Genomic DNA, 16,188 nt, shown 5'->3' on the forward strand with positions numbered 1-16,188 from the left:
CTTGTATAGAATAGCTGTGCCAATACAATGGGGTGCTCTAGAGCAGCCGATCATGAGCCTAAGATACTCAATGCCATGTGTCTGCCAGATGGATATAAACCCCCCAGCAGTGGGCTGTGGAGCACTAAATTGCGTTCACTGAAGTGATGGAGCTCCATCCAGTACCTTTGGAATGAGTTGGAGTGCCGTTTGTGATCTAGAACTTATCATCCAAAATCATTATGTGACCTCACTGCTGCTCTTTGAACGCAATCAAATCCTCACAGCATTGTTCCAACATCTAGTGTAAAGCTGTCCCAGAGGAATGGAGGCTGTTACTGCAGTATATGTATAGGTAACCTTAAATTCAGAAGCAATGTTGTGATGGAGCCTCTCACTGGGTAGAAGGCAGGAAACACCTGAACATGCTGCCAGTCCATCACAGGGCAGACAGACAGACATATACAGTCACACACACTCACACCCGGGGCAATTTAGCATCTCCAGGTCGCCTGGCTGCATGTCTTTGGCCTGTGGGAGGAAACCCATGCAGACATGGGGAGAACATGCTAACTCCACTCAGAAAGGACCATCCAGCCAGGTAATCAGTCCCAGGACCTTGCTGTGAGGCAACTAACCAAACTTCAGTGGTGGACAGTAACTAAGTAAATGTAATTTGTTACTGTACTTAAGTAGTTTTTTGTGTATCTGTACTTTACTTAAGTATTTCCATTTTGGGTGACTTTTCACTTTCACTCCACTACATTTCAAAGTCAGATATCTTACTTTTTACTCCACTACATTGTGAGAAATCTGTCATTCCTTTTGGTTTCTGTGTGTATAAAAATGTAACATCTCAAAACAAAAGAAGCGCAAAGCCAGAGCACCAATCAGGGCACAGCGGTCACTTTGTTCTGAGCTGGTTTTGACCTGTTGGTCATACCAACCCAGTGCAGCACAGAGTTCAACGTCAGTGTGGCAGCGTAAAAATTTGGGAGCACATGCGTCACCTAAATGATGAACTAACCTAACTTTGTGTAAATAGACCACAATATAGAAATATGTCCACATATGCAGTCGTGACTGGCTGGTTTCTTTTTTTCTGAATTCATACAAACACTTTCATTTTATAGTAAATTAGTTTGGGTTAGTTTATCTTTATGAACAGAGACCTACAGATCAACATAGTAAAGGAAAACGTATTTGTGAACCTGAATTTAAAGCAAGTTTTTAATCAATTTGTAACTAAGTTACAAAGTAATCTTAAACTGAAACTTTATAATAGACGTCAACGTCACTTATTAATGACGTTCTATTAAAAGACTGGTTTACCAAGAGAGACGCTGGAGGACTTTCACCTACAATGAGTTCATGAAGCGAGTCTTGTTATAAAAATGATAAAAGGAAATTAGAGCCATAATTAATCTTTTAGTACTTTTACTTTTGATACTCAAGTACATTTGAAAGCAAATACTTTTGTACTTTTACGCAAGTTGAGGTCTAGAATAAGGACTTCTACTTTTACTGGAGTAATATTTTACCTTGGGTGTCTCTACTTTAACTCAAGTACATGATTTGTGTACTTCATCCACCTCTGCCAAACTTTTACACACGACTGCAGCAGTGTGATTTTCACCAGTTCATACTTTGCCTGCAGTGGGCGTTGGCGCTGGTAAGAGGGGGTCGCTGTTTCTGCTGGTGGTGCTTAGAAATGGAAAGTGAAAGGAGCTACGTGGAGCTCCAGAAGGCGGAAGACTCGGCGATAGGAAGGTACAGTTCTGAATTAAACTTTCAGTGAAAACTTAGTGAGAGTTATTTTATCCAAGACGCTCAGGCAAGTGATGAATGTGTTGGCTGGAGTACAGCGGCCGGGAGCTGCTCTCTGTCAGGCTGGGTGTTTGAATAGTGTGTCTATGCTGTTACACTCTGTAGTTACTCTGCAGCGTCTGGTTATTGTTCTGTATCTTCGATTTTAGGGAGAATGGATGAAAAGGATATTATCAGGCGTAAGAAACGGGATCTGATCTTTTGGCTAAGCTTGAATGATATGATCTTACACGAATTACAATCAGAGGGGCTTATAACAGACGACGAATATGAGAAGCTTAAGCAATTCGAAGAGCGCAACGGAGTGCAGAAGATGATTGGAGAGCTTCTGGACAGGATTATGAAAAAGGGGACGTTGGTTTGCGGCCAGTTTTTGAACTTGTTGCGAGATAAAAACGTGAATGAGTCCTGCCCAGAACTCAGAGAGTGGATAACTGGAGTCAACACCTCAGGTAGGTGAAAGCCCCACTCAGTACTTCAGCATTTCAGTACTGAATCAGTTAATCAGGCAGAAACGTTTGACTTTCTGTCAGACGTTTAGACACCCCTAACTGAAAATATTATTTTTCATGTCATATTTTGATATAATTGCTTATGACTAAATGCACATTACATTTATTTCTAAGACACTGTGAAGTGAAGGTGAGGCAGAGGCACGAGATGTTTTATTTTTAAAAAAAGCCTTAAAAATACGGAGCCTTGCTTGTGACATAGCACTTAAATATTAAAATTAATTAAAATGTGTTTATAAACTTAAAATTAATGTGTGGGAATACGATTATTAAGTCGTGGCCATGCCTTACTAGTAGGAATGAGATCATGCCTTATTAAGCTGTGGTCAGGGATTGATTATCTCATTCACATGCCTTATTAAGCCGTGGCCATGCATTAGAATCTCGTTCCCATGCCTTACCAATCCATGGCCGTGCATTAGAATCTCGTTCCCGTGCCTTACTAATCCGTGGCCGTGCATTAGAATCTCGTTCCCATGCCTTACCAATCCGTGGCCGTGCATTAGAATCTCGTTTCCATGCCTTACTAAGCCGTGGCCGCGCATTAGAATCTCGTTCCCATGCCTTACCAATCCGTGGCCGTGCATTAGAATCTCGTTTCCATGCCTTACTAAGCCGTGGCCATGCATTAGAATCTTGTTTCCATGCCTTACTAAGCCGTGGCCGCGCATTAGAATCTCGTTCCCGTGCCTTACTAACCCGTGGCCACGCATTAGAATCTCATTTCCATGCCTTACTAAATCGTGGCCGTGCATTAGAATCTCGTTTCCATGCCTTACTAAGCCGTGGCCATGCATTAGAATCTTGTTTCCATGCCTTACTAAGCCGTGGCCGCGCATTAGAATCTCGTTCCCGTGCCTTACTAACCCATTGCCACGCATTAGAATCTCGTTCCCATGCCTTACTAACCCATTGCCACGCATTAGAATCTTGTTTCCATGCCTTACTAAGCCGTGGCCACGCATTAGAATCTCGTTTCCATGCCTTACTAAGCCGTGGCCACGCATTAGAATCTCGTTTCCATGCCTTACTAAGCCGTGGCCGTGCATTAGAATCTTGTTCCCGTGCCTTACTAAGCCGTGGCCGTGCATTAGAATCTCGTTCCCATGCCTTACTAAGCCGTGGCCGTGCATTAGAATCTTGTTCCCGTGCCTTACTAAGCCGTGGCCGTGCATTAGAATCTTGTTCCCGTGCCTTACTAACTCATTGCCACGCATTAGAATCTCGTTTCCATGCCTTACTAAGCCGTGGCCGTGCATTAGAATCTCGTTCCCGTGCCTTACTAATTCATTGCCACGCATTAGAATCTCGTTTCCATGCCTTACTAAGCCGTGGCCATGCATTAGAATCTCGTTTCCATGCCTTACTAAGCCGTGGCCATGCATTAGAATCTTGTTCCCATGCCTTACTAAGCCGTGGCCATGCATTAGAATCTTGTTCCCATGCCTTACTAACTCATTGCTACGCATTAGAATCTCGTTTCCATGCCTTACTAAGCCGTGGCCATGCATTAGAATCTTGTTCCCGTGCCTTACTAACTCATTGCCACGCATTAGAATCTCGTTTCCATGCCTTACTAAGCCGTGGCCATGCATTAGAATCTTGTTCCCGTGCCTTACTAACTCATTGCCACGCATTAGAATCTCGTTTCCATGCCTTACTAAGCCGTGGCCACGCATTAGAATCTCGTTTCCATGCCTTACTAAGCCGTGGCCGTGCATTAGAATCTCGTTCCCATGCCTTACTAAGCCGTGGCCGTGCATTAGAATCTTGTTCCCGTGCCTTACTAAGCCGTGGCCATGCATTAGAATCTTGTTCCCGTGCCTTACTAACTCATTGCCACGCATTAGAATCTCGTTTCCATGCCTTACTAAGCCGTGGCCATGCATTAGAATCTTGTTCCCGTGCCTTACTAACTCATTGCCACGCATTAGAATCTCGTTTCCATGCCTTACTAAGCCGTGGCCACGCATTAGAATCTCGTTTCCATGCCTTACTAAGCCGTGGCCATGCATTAGAATCTCGTTTCCATGCCTTACTAAGCCGTGGCCGTGCATTAGAATCTTGTTCCCGTGCCTTACTAAGCCGTGGCCATGCATTAGAATCTTGTTCCCGTGCCTTACTAACTCATTGCCACGCATTAGAATCTCGTTTCCATGCCTTACTAAGCCGTGGCCGTGCATTAGAATCTCGTTCCCGTGCCTTACTAATTCATTGCCACGCATTAGAATCTCGTTTCCATGCCTTACTAAGCCGTGGCCATGCATTAGAATCTCGTTTCCATGCCTTACTAAGCCGTGGCCATGCATTAGAATCTTGTTCCCATGCCTTACTAAGCCGTGGCCATGCATTAGAATCTTGTTCCCATGCCTTACTAACTCATTGCTACGCATTAGAATCTCGTTTCCATGCCTTACTAAGCCGTGGCCATGCATTAGAATCTTGTTCCCATGCCTTACTATGTTGTGGCCACGCATTAGTTTAATTTATACAGGTGAGGCCAGTAGGGCTCTGTGTAAAAAAAAAAAAGCCACCCACAAGTAGTTTTCAGCTACAATGAGATGTCAGCATATGACTGCCTTATTCAGCTCTGCTGGAAAAGCATCTCAGGTTACTCATCATGAAACTGCGATGCCAAAAGTGCACAAAGTTGCATTAAGACAAATGAGAGCTAATTTCTAAAACAGCGGTCACCAAACATACTCTTGGAGATTTACTTTCCTGCTGAGTTTAGTACCAAATGCTTTCGCACCCCTTTACCTAATGCCATATTCATCCTCTTGCCCAGTGTTAGATCCAGTTAATCATGGACTTCTAAAGATGTTAATTCACTGGAGCAAGTGGGGGCAGATTGTAGTTCAGACTGCAGTTCACTGGAAGTTACATCTCCACTGTTGTAAAAGAATCTAAAACAGATAATAGTTTGACTTTGTAACACTTTATGGTCACTCAAGAAGTCCATTCGAGTTATTTCATAGTTTTAATGTCTTCAGTTATTCTAAAATGTGTAGACCAGTAAAAAATGAGCAATCCTTTCTAATAAGTAAGTGTGCTCAAACTTTTGACTAGTAGTGCCAACAATTTAGCATGTAGTGTAAAAAAGCATAAAACAAACAAACAAAAAAAAGTCCCTTAAAGTTCCTATAGAGCTGCAGTTTAGGCGCCGTCATATCATGTATAGAAAAAAGCACAATATTATTATTTGAAAATACTCAAACTCAAAATATCTGTCAACAATGTACTTAAGTGAATGTAACTGGGGAAGTGTAGAAAATATAGTGTTCAGAGTACAGACACATGACACAGACAACATCTCATACAGAGTTATATGAACTCATGCAGTCTCCCTGTTCTTCTTTTCTGCAGGACCAAGTGCAGCTTCAGGGACTAAAAGCTCCAGTGCAGGTATGTTTAATCTTTTTAATGTGAAGGTCATTTGTACATATGTAAAAATCATGATGATCTCAATTGGACAAGCCAATAGACATTTTATATGGCCTCATATTTAGCATTTAGAAGGCTTTGTGAGGTGCACAATATAGTACTTAATATTCTACTGAGTTGACATTTTAACTTTAAGTCCATTCATCAGGCCTACTAATGAGGGGGTGCAGATATTCATTGAATGTAAATCATGACGTGATTCTCTGTGTCAACAGGTCAACTCGTGTGCATTCAGGCAGATGGTGGCAGTAATGTTTTTGCCCCTGTATATAGTAACATGAACACTGGTGACTTCAGTATGAATGTGAATATGGGGTCTAAATCCTAAGAACTGATGGAAAAGCATGCATGTACTATGGTAAATATAGTATTACAATTTTGTTGCACTCTGAAGAGTTTTCAAAGATTTTGCTCTAAATGTAGATAACCTGAGGGCACAGTTTAAACATTCAATGAAATGTTTCTCTCTCACCATTTAAAACCTAGCACTACAGGGAGCTCTATCACAAGCTCGCGCAAACCTGTGCAACAACCCGTAAAAAGCTCCAAGGAGCAAACTAGAACAGCATCAGCTCCAAAAAATGCAGACTGTTATCTGCATATGTGAGATGCAGGCAAATTAATTCCAGTAATTTCTTCATGTCTTTTCGTGTTTTGCAGCTAACAACCCAAACAGCAGTACCTCTCATGCTGGAAACCAGACAATAGCAGGTAACCCCTGATCAAACATACAATTAGAGCTTCCATGAGAAAATTCAGTATCCCGAGAGATTTTCTGTGCTGTAGTGTTGTTCATCTCTTTTTCTGTTTAAAGTCACTTAATGGTGAATTTCTCCTTTGTTTCTTTTCCTTTCTTCCTTACATAACACAGATAACGAGGAGTTTCTGAAGAGAAACAGATGTGCCTTAATTGATAAAGTAAAAAATGTTGTTAGAATTACTGATAACCTCCACCTGACAGACGAAATGAGGGCACTGGTGCAAGCAGAGCCAACGGATCAGGCCAAAATGAGGAAAGTTCTGGAGTTTACAAACAGCTCAACCGCTGCTAAGCGCCTGGTCGAGGCCTTGTGGGAGCATGCTGGTGATGTCATGGAGGACCTGACCAGAGCCTAAGAAATCTAATGTGGCCTTTTAAACCTCTTTTACAAACTCACGCAGTGCGTGCTGTGAATTCTAAACCAGCTAAACTAGAAATCATGTTAGATCATATACCTACATTCCAAAGTTAGTTTTTTTAAGCAAAGTGCTTTACACATTGATTTTATATGACCCACAACTATTAATCCTGCTTGTTGTCTATATAAATGAGATTGTTAACATTCATAGGACATACTTTTTTTTTAACCATTATTTGTTTTATCTGTTAAAATGGCCTGAGGGATAATGCATAATGTTTGTGAAGATGTCTGTTATTCTTGTTTTACTTTCCAAAATCTTTCAGGGATCTAAATGCTATTAATTGTGCATGTTAACACTTATTTGGAACTGTAGTTGTAGATTTTATATGAATTTTCACATTTTTATAAACTTTTTTCCATGTGTGTCCCATTGCGGGTGGTATGTGGGAGGGTCAATGACAAGCTTTTCAAAACGGAAACAAAGATTAAGGAATAAAATTGTGTGAATGCATTCTTGACTTTCTAAGAATCTGTTTTCTACATTTGATCTATTTTAATTAAATGTTTTTAAACAACATGTGTGACTTGACATGGATGTGCTTATTTAAAAATGGTTAATTTTAAAGAACATTGCTCCATCCTCTACAGATGAGTACCCATTCTCTGGCAGCTTACATTTCTGTTGGTACAAACTGATTTCATGAACACTTCAAAATGTGAACTGTGAACTCAGAGAAACCAGAGTTGACTCTGAAGTAAACCCTTTCAATGTAAGTTAATGTTCCAAGATTTTAAGTCATTCTGGGCCACTTCTATTGGTCTGTTTGTGATTAAATTTCGAGGCAATAAAAATGGCAGACTTTTGAAATATGGAAAAAAGTAACATTAAAAATAGAGATGCAAAGTTTTGTTCTGACAATATATAAACTTTACTTTTACTCATTACTGACTTATAGAAACATGCATGTTTGAAACACAGTAGTAAATGTATTTTTTAATCTCACCATTGTCCAAATATTGAATGAACATCAGCTGACTACAGTCTGTAGAAATACAAAGTGTACCTATACAGTAAAGTGGAGCTGATTAAAAGGACAGTGAATGTAGACATAAGGTAGGTGTATTTAAAACAGTAGGTCATTGCCTCATACTGTGCATTATAACGCATTAGAGTTGTGAGCACATCTCAAAGGAAAAGATTTAGTTGCCTTTTGTAGATTCACATTTACTACAAGGCTTCTTTAAAACCTGCTGCTACCTTTATGTCAAATGACACTGCCTACTTCGCACTACCTGACAAAGAAAAGCCGTTGCTTTCAATACTAAATTGTCAAGTTAAATCATCATTAATTAAAGAGCCTATACAAACATGTAGCAAGAGAGAGGTGCATTAATGTTTTATGTCATGAGAGAAGTTAGTTTTTTTCCTTCCATCAAGAGGAGCTTGAAAATTGGTGGAATTGTGTCCCATGAAAAGATATGCAGTGTTCATTTAAACCATTTCCACTCAAACAGAGATTAAATGTGTTGAGCAGCTTCTGGCCTCGTGGTCATGAAACAAAAAAGACAAAACACTGAACATAACCAAAAGTTAATTTTTTGCATACAGCTCTACCTAAAATCTGACTGTATTGATCACTTTGAGGGGAGGGGAAAAAAAAAAAAAAAAAAAAAAAAAAAAAATCCTAAACACTCCACAACAAAGCAGATTTTTTTTCTGAAACGTCATGCATATTTATTTAAGCAGTGTAAACTAGCTCACAGGCATTGAAGCTGAACATTAGTACAGTCATAAGAAACATTGCTCCACATTGGGCTACAAAATGACTCCTACATGTACCAAAAAGAAGCAGACAGATGTCCAAGTACAAGGATGGGCATAAAGCATAAGCATTCCATTGCACAACTGCAAGGTTAAGCAGACATATCTACAAACTTAGACAGACGCCATGTAATGACAAGTTAAATATATATATATATTTTTTTTTTTTTAAAGGGGACTTTGTGTCAGGTCCTTGCTGTGCACCATTCACCCCAAACTCACTTCCTTCACACAGCTACCCACATCCTCAACAGCAGCCATTTTGGCTCAACACTTGCGGGGCTGCTGAATGAAGAAGGTGCGCTGAATGTGCGGTTTCTCCATACTGGGCCGGACCCTGCTGTGCCGCACTGAAACTGGAGTCTCAGGGAAATCATGGCCCAACTGCAGGAACAACACATGGTGAAGAAATACACAATTAGACAAGTCATTTGTTTCCAGATAGCAAATATCAAGCTTGGTCCAGCTACAGGGTGTCCAAACTTTGGGGATGCATGACCAGAATTGGCCAAGATTGAAGTCAGCAATTTTATGATGCAAATAACATCAACCACAGTATTTGAAAGCAACTCAAACTAAATATTGTAGCATAATTATACAAGACTCATTGTGCTAAACAGCCAGGTGCCTCTTTCAGTGCAGCACTTTAGTTGCCAATATGAATTGCATTAATCAAACAATGTTTCATTTTAGAAAGAAAGAAAGAAAAAAAAAAAAGAAAAAAAAAGTTTCACTGCTTAAAGAATAAAATGTTATTTATAAGGCAATTTTTGCCAAAAGGCAATAGGAAGCAGAACCGTGCTTCCTGTGCGCATTCAGCAATTTAGCTATAAAGATAGTGGAATGGGTCATACAAATCCATAATCCTTACTGATTTTAAGAAATCAACAAGCACCTAGTAAAGCCTTTTAAAATTACCTTTTAATACACTTTCACTACCCATACTGCACAAATTTTATCCCTACAGCAAATGACAGTGCCTAAAGGACTTCAGCCAGAGGCAACTGAAAATGATTGTGGGTTCCAATGTAAATTGTTCTTGAAAGAAGATTAACACGTTAAGACATTTATACAACGTCTACTATATCCCTTACTACATGTTTCAGCTGTCGGGTGCAAAGACACAAACCTTCTCCAGTCCCATCAGAATACCAATCTGTTGCATCCGAGAAGAGATAGTCAAGGACCTGCTTAAAACAAACAACTCCATTTAAGGTGGAGGAAAACATGCATTGTTTTCACACATCACTAATCCTGCATGCACCAAGTATTTCATGCAAATCAATCAGTACTTCACCCTGTGCCATTTCTGTTCTTACTAGCTCCATGTATAAACAGTACTAACGAGTGTTAAGTGTCAGAAGTAAGAGTAGCACATTGCAGCAACATTTCCTGCTTTCTGCTGCAGATCTTGAAAGAATCTCAATGTTGTGGTTGTAGCACCGATGTATGCACAAAAGACAAAGGAGACATAAAAACAAATCAGAGTACCTTGGCTTCTCTGGTCTCTTGCCTTCTTTCTCCGGGGTTCCATTGTCCTCATTACTTTTCTTAACCACTCGTTTTCCTCCTGCCTTCACTGCACAAAAATAGGAGAAATTACAACAATAAATAAAGTGTACCATAAATGCACTATAAGGCCTCTGTTCAACCCATCCCCAACTTGGACAAATGCAGCATTTAAACAAGAAGTGTGGAAAGCTTAATTGAATTCCATGGCCAATTCAGCTAAATCTTTGTTTCCCCCCCATGACCATCTTTTAAAAGGGGCCGGATTTGGATCTTAGGTCTTACAGGTTTTAATATTTCCACCTTCCTAGTAGACCAGCAATATCAGTAAGGCTGCAAACACCTCATTCATTAGAGGTCAATATGGCAAAAGCAGAACGTTGATACTTAGACATTCCTGATACACAACAGGCACCACAATTATTAGTGTTAGAATTGACCAAAAAAAAAAAAAAAAAAAAGTAAGTACTGTGCTGCCCCAAATCCTGTCAACTAGGCCTAGTTACGCTCTCATAAAACAAATGTGCTCTTTAATCTGTACTGTTAATTATTAAGTTAATTTATGACAAACAACAAAGTAATTGTGTAAAAGGTCTCAAAGTTTGGCCCTCAATACTAAACACATAACCCAGATGGTTCTGTAACACTTCTCTGCTTGGGATGTCAAGAATCTACACTTTTTTTTTTTTTTTTTAATTAATCCAATCTGCATGGTTAAACTCATTTGTGGTATGTCGATCCCCACCAGGCCAGTGTACACAGAGCAGCCAGTGTTATTGGAACCAGCTGGGTGACTTGCCTGCCTAAAGACCCCAGGGCAGAGAGAGTACTGGGATCGGCACAACAGCATCAGCCAAATTTCAAGTCTGAAAAGTGACATAGGAGCAGTTTGGTTGCGAAACCAGGCTGTAAAGTCCAAGAACCTAGAGACTACCAGAGAGAGGCGACATGTGCAACAGGCTGCAGCAATGCAGTTGTAAAAGATGCAGCAGCACTTGGCAGAAGACATCCAAGAAAGGCTCTGTATCCACACTTAATGACTGTTTTATAATGGTAAGTTCTTGGGTTTGCTCTAGTCTCCTAAAGGGAGCATCAACAGAGCACCAATAAGCAAGAATTATGCAATCATTATGCAACAGTGACATCCTGTGACCCTGAATACATGAAATTACAAATGATCCAATTATCCACTTGTCTGGATTCACTCAGTGACGTTACTCACCAGTCATCAGTGCCAGTACAGAAATACTGGGTTCATTTACAGAATCAGCAAACGAGTCATTAGGCTACAAGACCCCCATGACGTGGAGGACAAGGTGTTGTTTAAAGTGCTTAAACAACACCTGGAAGGCTTAAGTGAACGCCCTTGCTTTAAATTTTCTCCTTCCAGCTTAAGTGGTCCATCAGTTACTGCTGCACAATTTAAGGTGGAACGGTAGAATTCAAAGAAGAAAATTGAATGTTCGCTGGAATCTTGTTCGAGTTCTCCCGTTCAACCCCAACTGGTCCAGCAGCTACTGCTGTACCCTTTAACGTGGAGCAATTGCTGCTGCACCATTTAAGGTGGAACGGGAGAATTCGAACAAGAATCCAGCAAACAGGAAAACAACTTAAGCCTCATGTATTACTTTCCATCTGCCGCCACATGTGAAGCAATCTGAACGGCTCCTGCTCAGTTCTCGACGTTGCTCCTCACCGAAAGTCAGATAACAGAAAGTAGGTCAGATTAAAAAGTTAATTTGCCCTGAACTTGGCTTTCCTGTGTAGTTGGGACTCGTTCGAGCACCAAAACTAAGCCTGCAATCGACTGAAATGAAGGGAAAACGCACAAAAAACATCTCCGAAGACGAACTAACGATTTTCTCCAGTTCATACGGCGCGTTCAGTGGATTAAACAGAAACAGAGCCTTTATCCACCTACAAGGGGTCTGTAGTTAACAGCCGTCAATGCCTGCAGAGACAATCACCTCCACCGAGAGAAGTCAATAACAACTCTAAACGGCCAGGCGACCAAAAGAGGCGCTTAAAACGAAATACCAGACCTGCAGGAGGATGGCCAGCCTTCAGGGTTAGAGTATCTTTCATTCCTGCTTTGGAGAGTTGCACCATATCGAGCTCTGTGTACTTCAGCAGGCCCCCTCGCCCCCCTCTGCGCCTCTTTATACTCGCCGACCACACGGGCTGAGCGGAGCGGAGCGGAGCGCAGGTCCGGAAGTTCAGAGCGTTTAGTGAACTCCTCTGAGTCTGCAGCTAAACTCTGATACACACCGATAAGTTCTCCGTGTAGAATTTGACTCAACACTGCAAGTTAAATCGGGTAACAATACAAGAAACAGCGAGCTGTGAGTTTACACGGTGGAGCGCATACTGTACATACACACAAGCAGCACTGGGTCTTTAATGCAGGGATTTGATTCATTGGCTTTTTATTTATATTTATTTTTATGATATATATCATGCTACATCGTATGTAACAGCTTGTTTTGTTGATTTTGTAAGGGAAAATAAGTTAATACATGGTCTAAAACACACTTCCACACACTTTATTACTGATAATTTTCTGAATTGAACATAATGGGGAAAATAAGTCATAGACTGTGGCAGGTATATATGTTCATTTGTATCTATGTAGAGGAGGGATGGATATACATATATGTGGTGGACGGCCCCAAACAGACAAAACAGGATACAAACAAAGTAGTTTTTTAAATTAAGTTTTTTTTTTTAACATTATGCTGTAGTTTTGTTACCTTTGCCTAAAATATTTCAAAAATAGATGGATAATAAATTACATATACGCTGTACATATACACCAAGCACACCTCTTTGTGTCCACACTCGTCCATTTTATCAGCGCCACTGACAATATATGTGCACTTTGTGGTTCTGGTGGTGGTGCGTTAGTGTGTGTTGTGCTGGTACGAGTGGATTAGATGCAGCAGTGCTACTGGAGTTTTTAAACACCTCAGTGTTACTGTTGGACTGAGAACAGTCCACCAACCACAAATGTCCAGCCAACAGCGTCCTGTGACCAATGATGAAGGACTAAAGGATGGCCAACACAAACTGTGCAGCAGCAGATGAGCTATCATCTCTGACTTTTACGTCTACTAGGTGGACCAATGAGGTAAGAGTGTGTAATACAGTGGCCAATGACTGGACACAGTGTGTCTCCAACAGCACTGCTGTATCTGATCCGCTCACACTAGCACAACACACATTAACATGCCACCACCACATCAATGTTACTGCAGTGCTGAGAATGATCCACCAGCCAAATAATACCTGCTCTGTGGTGGTTCTATAGGGGTAAACGAGGGCTAACAAAGTATGCAGAGAAACAGATGGACTAGTCTGTAACTGTAAAACTACAAAGTGCACATATACAGTAAGTGGAGCTGATAAAATGGTTAAGAATGTAGTTTGGTGGGCTCTTGTTTGGTGGGCCAAATCAAATGTCCTCACAGGTCAACTTTGGCCTGTAGGCCACACTTTGAGCAGCACTAAGATAAAAGAGGTATCAATATAATTATATATCAATAATTAGATAGCAATAATTCTACTTAGTTTTATTGTGTATAAAATTTGACCACATAGAACCTTTTATATATGTAATTTCAATCCATGATTTTCTTTCCTAGTACAAAAAGTTACAAAATAAGAAAAAAGTTCCATGTGGTTAACTTTTTAACTAGGAGAAATAAGTAGCATCTGAATTTGCTGCAGGGGTATTAAATCCATCCTCATGCTGTTGTAGTCAAGGCACCTGCTGCAACAACCTACACAAAAACACCCACAGTAGGATCAGCCCACTGTGCACACTGCTTCTTTTGTGTGGGTTTTTTGATGCTGGTGTTTTGTTTTCACTTATTTGCCTGAACATAAAGCACTCCAGGCAGTGTTTGTGTCATTGTCAGTCGGTTTAACTGCTTTTCTCAACGGATGGAGAAAATGAATTAGCATACTGACACTTCTAACACTCAACCGGAAGAGTAATTACATCCTGCATGTATGTGTGTATGTGTGTGTTCATTTATTAGTATAAATATTAATAAGTGCTCTACCTCTAGGCACCAAGAGAAGTCATTCCTTCTATAGGAGGGACAAGTCTAGGCAAAACTAGTGAACCAGAGCAGAAGCACCTGTCTCTGTTCAGCCATCAGCAGCTGTACACTACTTTGTACTCTGCATTCTCAAAACAGCCATATTTACAACACCGACAACTGAAATATTTTCCCAAAATTTAAACTTGATCTTCAAGAGATTTTGTAGTAAATGTGACGTGTGTTTATATGGGTACTGCTGAATATAGTTTCATTTTCAAAGTGGATTATTTAGACATTTGCCTGCTTCAGCTTTGGAACTTAATAGAAACAAACAAACAAATAAATGTATGTATTGATCCTGGAGGGAACTTGCAGGGTTTCAGTAGCAAGACATATAATTACACAAACTATGCAGAAAAATATAAACTAGAAATAAATCTAGACATAAGTTAAAGTACAAGAGAAATAAAGTATAAAAGTATATCTACTTACATATTTACATGGCATATGAGACAGATTTACTGTATTTACAGACAGCAAGCACTGAGTGGTATGAGGTGGTCTAACAGCACTTATTAGAGACATGACTAACTCAGAGTTCCATCAATACTACAGTGTAAAGTGCATAGTGAAAGTGTCATTACAGTAATTATTGTGAGATATTGCACAGTGTGTTGATCAGAGAGGAGATGCAGTGATGTGGTTCAGCACAGTTCAGACAGCAGAAGATCAGTACCATCTCTGCAGTAAGGAGAACTGTTGTAGAGCCTTATAGCAGTAGGTAAGAAAGATCTCACTCTTAAACACAGCACAGCTGTAACAGACGGCCACTGAATGTGCTTCTCTGTTTATCCAGTGTAGCATGCAGAGGGTGTGAGGTGTCCAAGATGGCTAACAGCTTGAGATGGCTAACAGCTTGTTGATCATCCTCTGTTCTGCTACAACCTCCAAAGAGTACTGGAACAGGCAGTCATCTCGAGCGGTGCCGGAAGTGAATAACATTTGTGACACACTGTCACGTCATTTATATTGAGCGGAATGTAACAAACAGCTTTGACTGAGCTACGTCTCATTCCTCTCTAGATCAACTGTGTCCTGTCTTTTTGTCTTAGGGGGTAAAGTGCAGTGTCTGTGGTGGCTAAGGGCCTAAATGACAATAAAAATGTAAATAAAGAAGGCAGGCAGGTTTAGAATAAGGTTTTTAAAAAGGTACAGCACTGTGCAAAAGCCAGAAACCATACCTCATTTGTTTGCCAGTCAACATGGCCATTAAGTTATTCATTTTTCATTGTCACAAAAAAGTATAAACAATATATAGTATCAGAAATTTACACAGAAGCCTCGACGACTAAACATAGTTTCAGATTTTTAAGTATTTAGCATTTGTAGACTTCCATTTTTTTGTGGTGACCTTTCTTTTAAAGTTTTAAGTTTCAAAGAAATTTACAGGCCTTTTCCACACCTCCAAAGTTCAGTTTTAGAAGTTTGTTGCATTCTGAGATCACCAGCAGCTTCTTTGTTTCTTTTACACATTTTGTTCTTTTTTTTGTCTATTTCCTTTTCTCAGTAAGAACTGCTAGACAGCTACACATCATTTCAGACTGTGTTGAGTTGTGGATTTTTTAGATCTGAAGAAGGAATGAAGCTTGATTTTCTCCTCTCTCTCAAAGAGGGAAGCTTTTGTGGTGTATCTACATCTATATTTGTAAAAAAAAAATGAACTCAGTTTTGGAAAGAATGTGCTCTTTTTCAGTTAATTTACTTTGGTATTTTGCTTCTTATGCAAGAGGGTTATCTTACATCTGTGAAATTTGACTGGATTAATAAATAATAATTAAGCCTATGTACACTGCTCAAAAAAATAAAGGGAACAGTTAAACAACACAATATAACTCCAAGTAAATCAAACTGTCCACTTAGGAAGCAAC

General features: G+C 40.1%; 2 protein-coding genes across 5 annotated transcripts; one reads left to right on the top strand and one right to left on the bottom strand.

Moving 5' to 3' along the window:
• Positions 1-1,510: 1,510 nt before the first annotated feature.
• Positions 1,511-7,460, top strand: si:dkey-10c21.1. Of its 3 annotated transcripts, XR_001857591.2 has the most exons (6): positions 1,511-1,749; positions 1,956-2,258; positions 5,685-5,723; positions 5,978-6,120; positions 6,423-6,473; positions 6,634-7,460. XR_001857591.2 is itself a non-coding variant. In XM_017691566.2 (5 exons), the coding sequence occupies exons 2-5, from the start codon at positions 1,961-1,963 to the stop codon at positions 6,876-6,878; spliced, it is 633 nt and encodes a 210-aa protein (XP_017547055.1). In that variant the 5' UTR covers positions 1,516-1,749; positions 1,956-1,960; the 3' UTR covers positions 6,879-7,460. The 3 variants fall into 3 exon arrangements, 2 of the variants coding, with proteins under 2 accessions (XP_017547055.1, XP_017547056.1); XM_017691566.2 differs by lacking the exon at positions 5,978-6,120 and having other exon boundaries at positions 1,516-1,749; XM_017691567.2 differs by lacking the exons at positions 1,511-1,749; positions 5,978-6,120 and having other exon boundaries at positions 1,760-2,258.
• A 1,132-nt stretch (positions 7,461-8,592) lies between these two features.
• Positions 8,593-12,415, bottom strand: LOC108423913 (death-associated protein-like 1-A). Of its 2 annotated transcripts, none has more exons than XM_017691571.2 (4): positions 12,257-12,415; positions 10,197-10,284; positions 9,835-9,892; positions 8,593-9,089 (listed from the first exon to the last, which is right to left on the bottom strand). In XM_017691571.2, the coding sequence occupies exons 1-4, from the start codon at positions 12,321-12,323 to the stop codon at positions 8,973-8,975; spliced, it is 330 nt and encodes a 109-aa protein (XP_017547060.1). In that variant the 5' UTR covers positions 12,324-12,415; the 3' UTR covers positions 8,593-8,972. The 2 variants fall into 2 exon arrangements, with proteins under 2 accessions (XP_017547060.1, XP_017547059.1); XM_017691570.2 differs by having other exon boundaries at positions 9,835-9,895.
• Positions 12,416-16,188: the final 3,773 nt, after the last annotated feature.

Source organism: Pygocentrus nattereri, chromosome 6 (genome assembly GCF_015220715.1).
Source record: "Pygocentrus nattereri isolate fPygNat1 chromosome 6, fPygNat1.pri, whole genome shotgun sequence".
NCBI lineage: Eukaryota > Metazoa > Chordata > Actinopteri > Characiformes > Serrasalmidae > Pygocentrus > Pygocentrus nattereri.

Excerpts from the sequence above, each read along its gene's own strand:
- si:dkey-10c21.1 (XM_017691566.2), top strand. The coding sequence starts at position 1,961 with ATGGATGAAAAGGATATTATCAGGCGTAAGAAACGGGATCTGATCTTT. Across the intron at positions 2,259-5,684 it reads AACTGGAGTCAACACCTCAG|GACCAAGTGCAGCTTCAGGG; the intron begins GTAGGTGAAAGC and ends TCTTTTCTGCAG. Across the intron at positions 5,724-6,422 it reads GACTAAAAGCTCCAGTGCAG|CTAACAACCCAAACAGCAGT; the intron begins GTATGTTTAATC and ends CGTGTTTTGCAG.
- LOC108423913 (XM_017691570.2), bottom strand. The coding sequence starts at position 12,323 with ATGGTGCAACTCTCCAAAGCAGGAATGAAAGATACTCTAACCCTGAAG. Across the intron at positions 10,285-12,256 it reads GGCTGGCCATCCTCCTGCAG|TGAAGGCAGGAGGAAAACGA; the intron begins GTCTGGTATTTC and ends ATTTTTGTGCAG. Across the intron at positions 9,896-10,196 it reads AAGAGACCAGAGAAGCCAAG|CAGGTCCTTGACTATCTCTT; the intron begins GTACTCTGATTT and ends GTTTGTTTTAAG.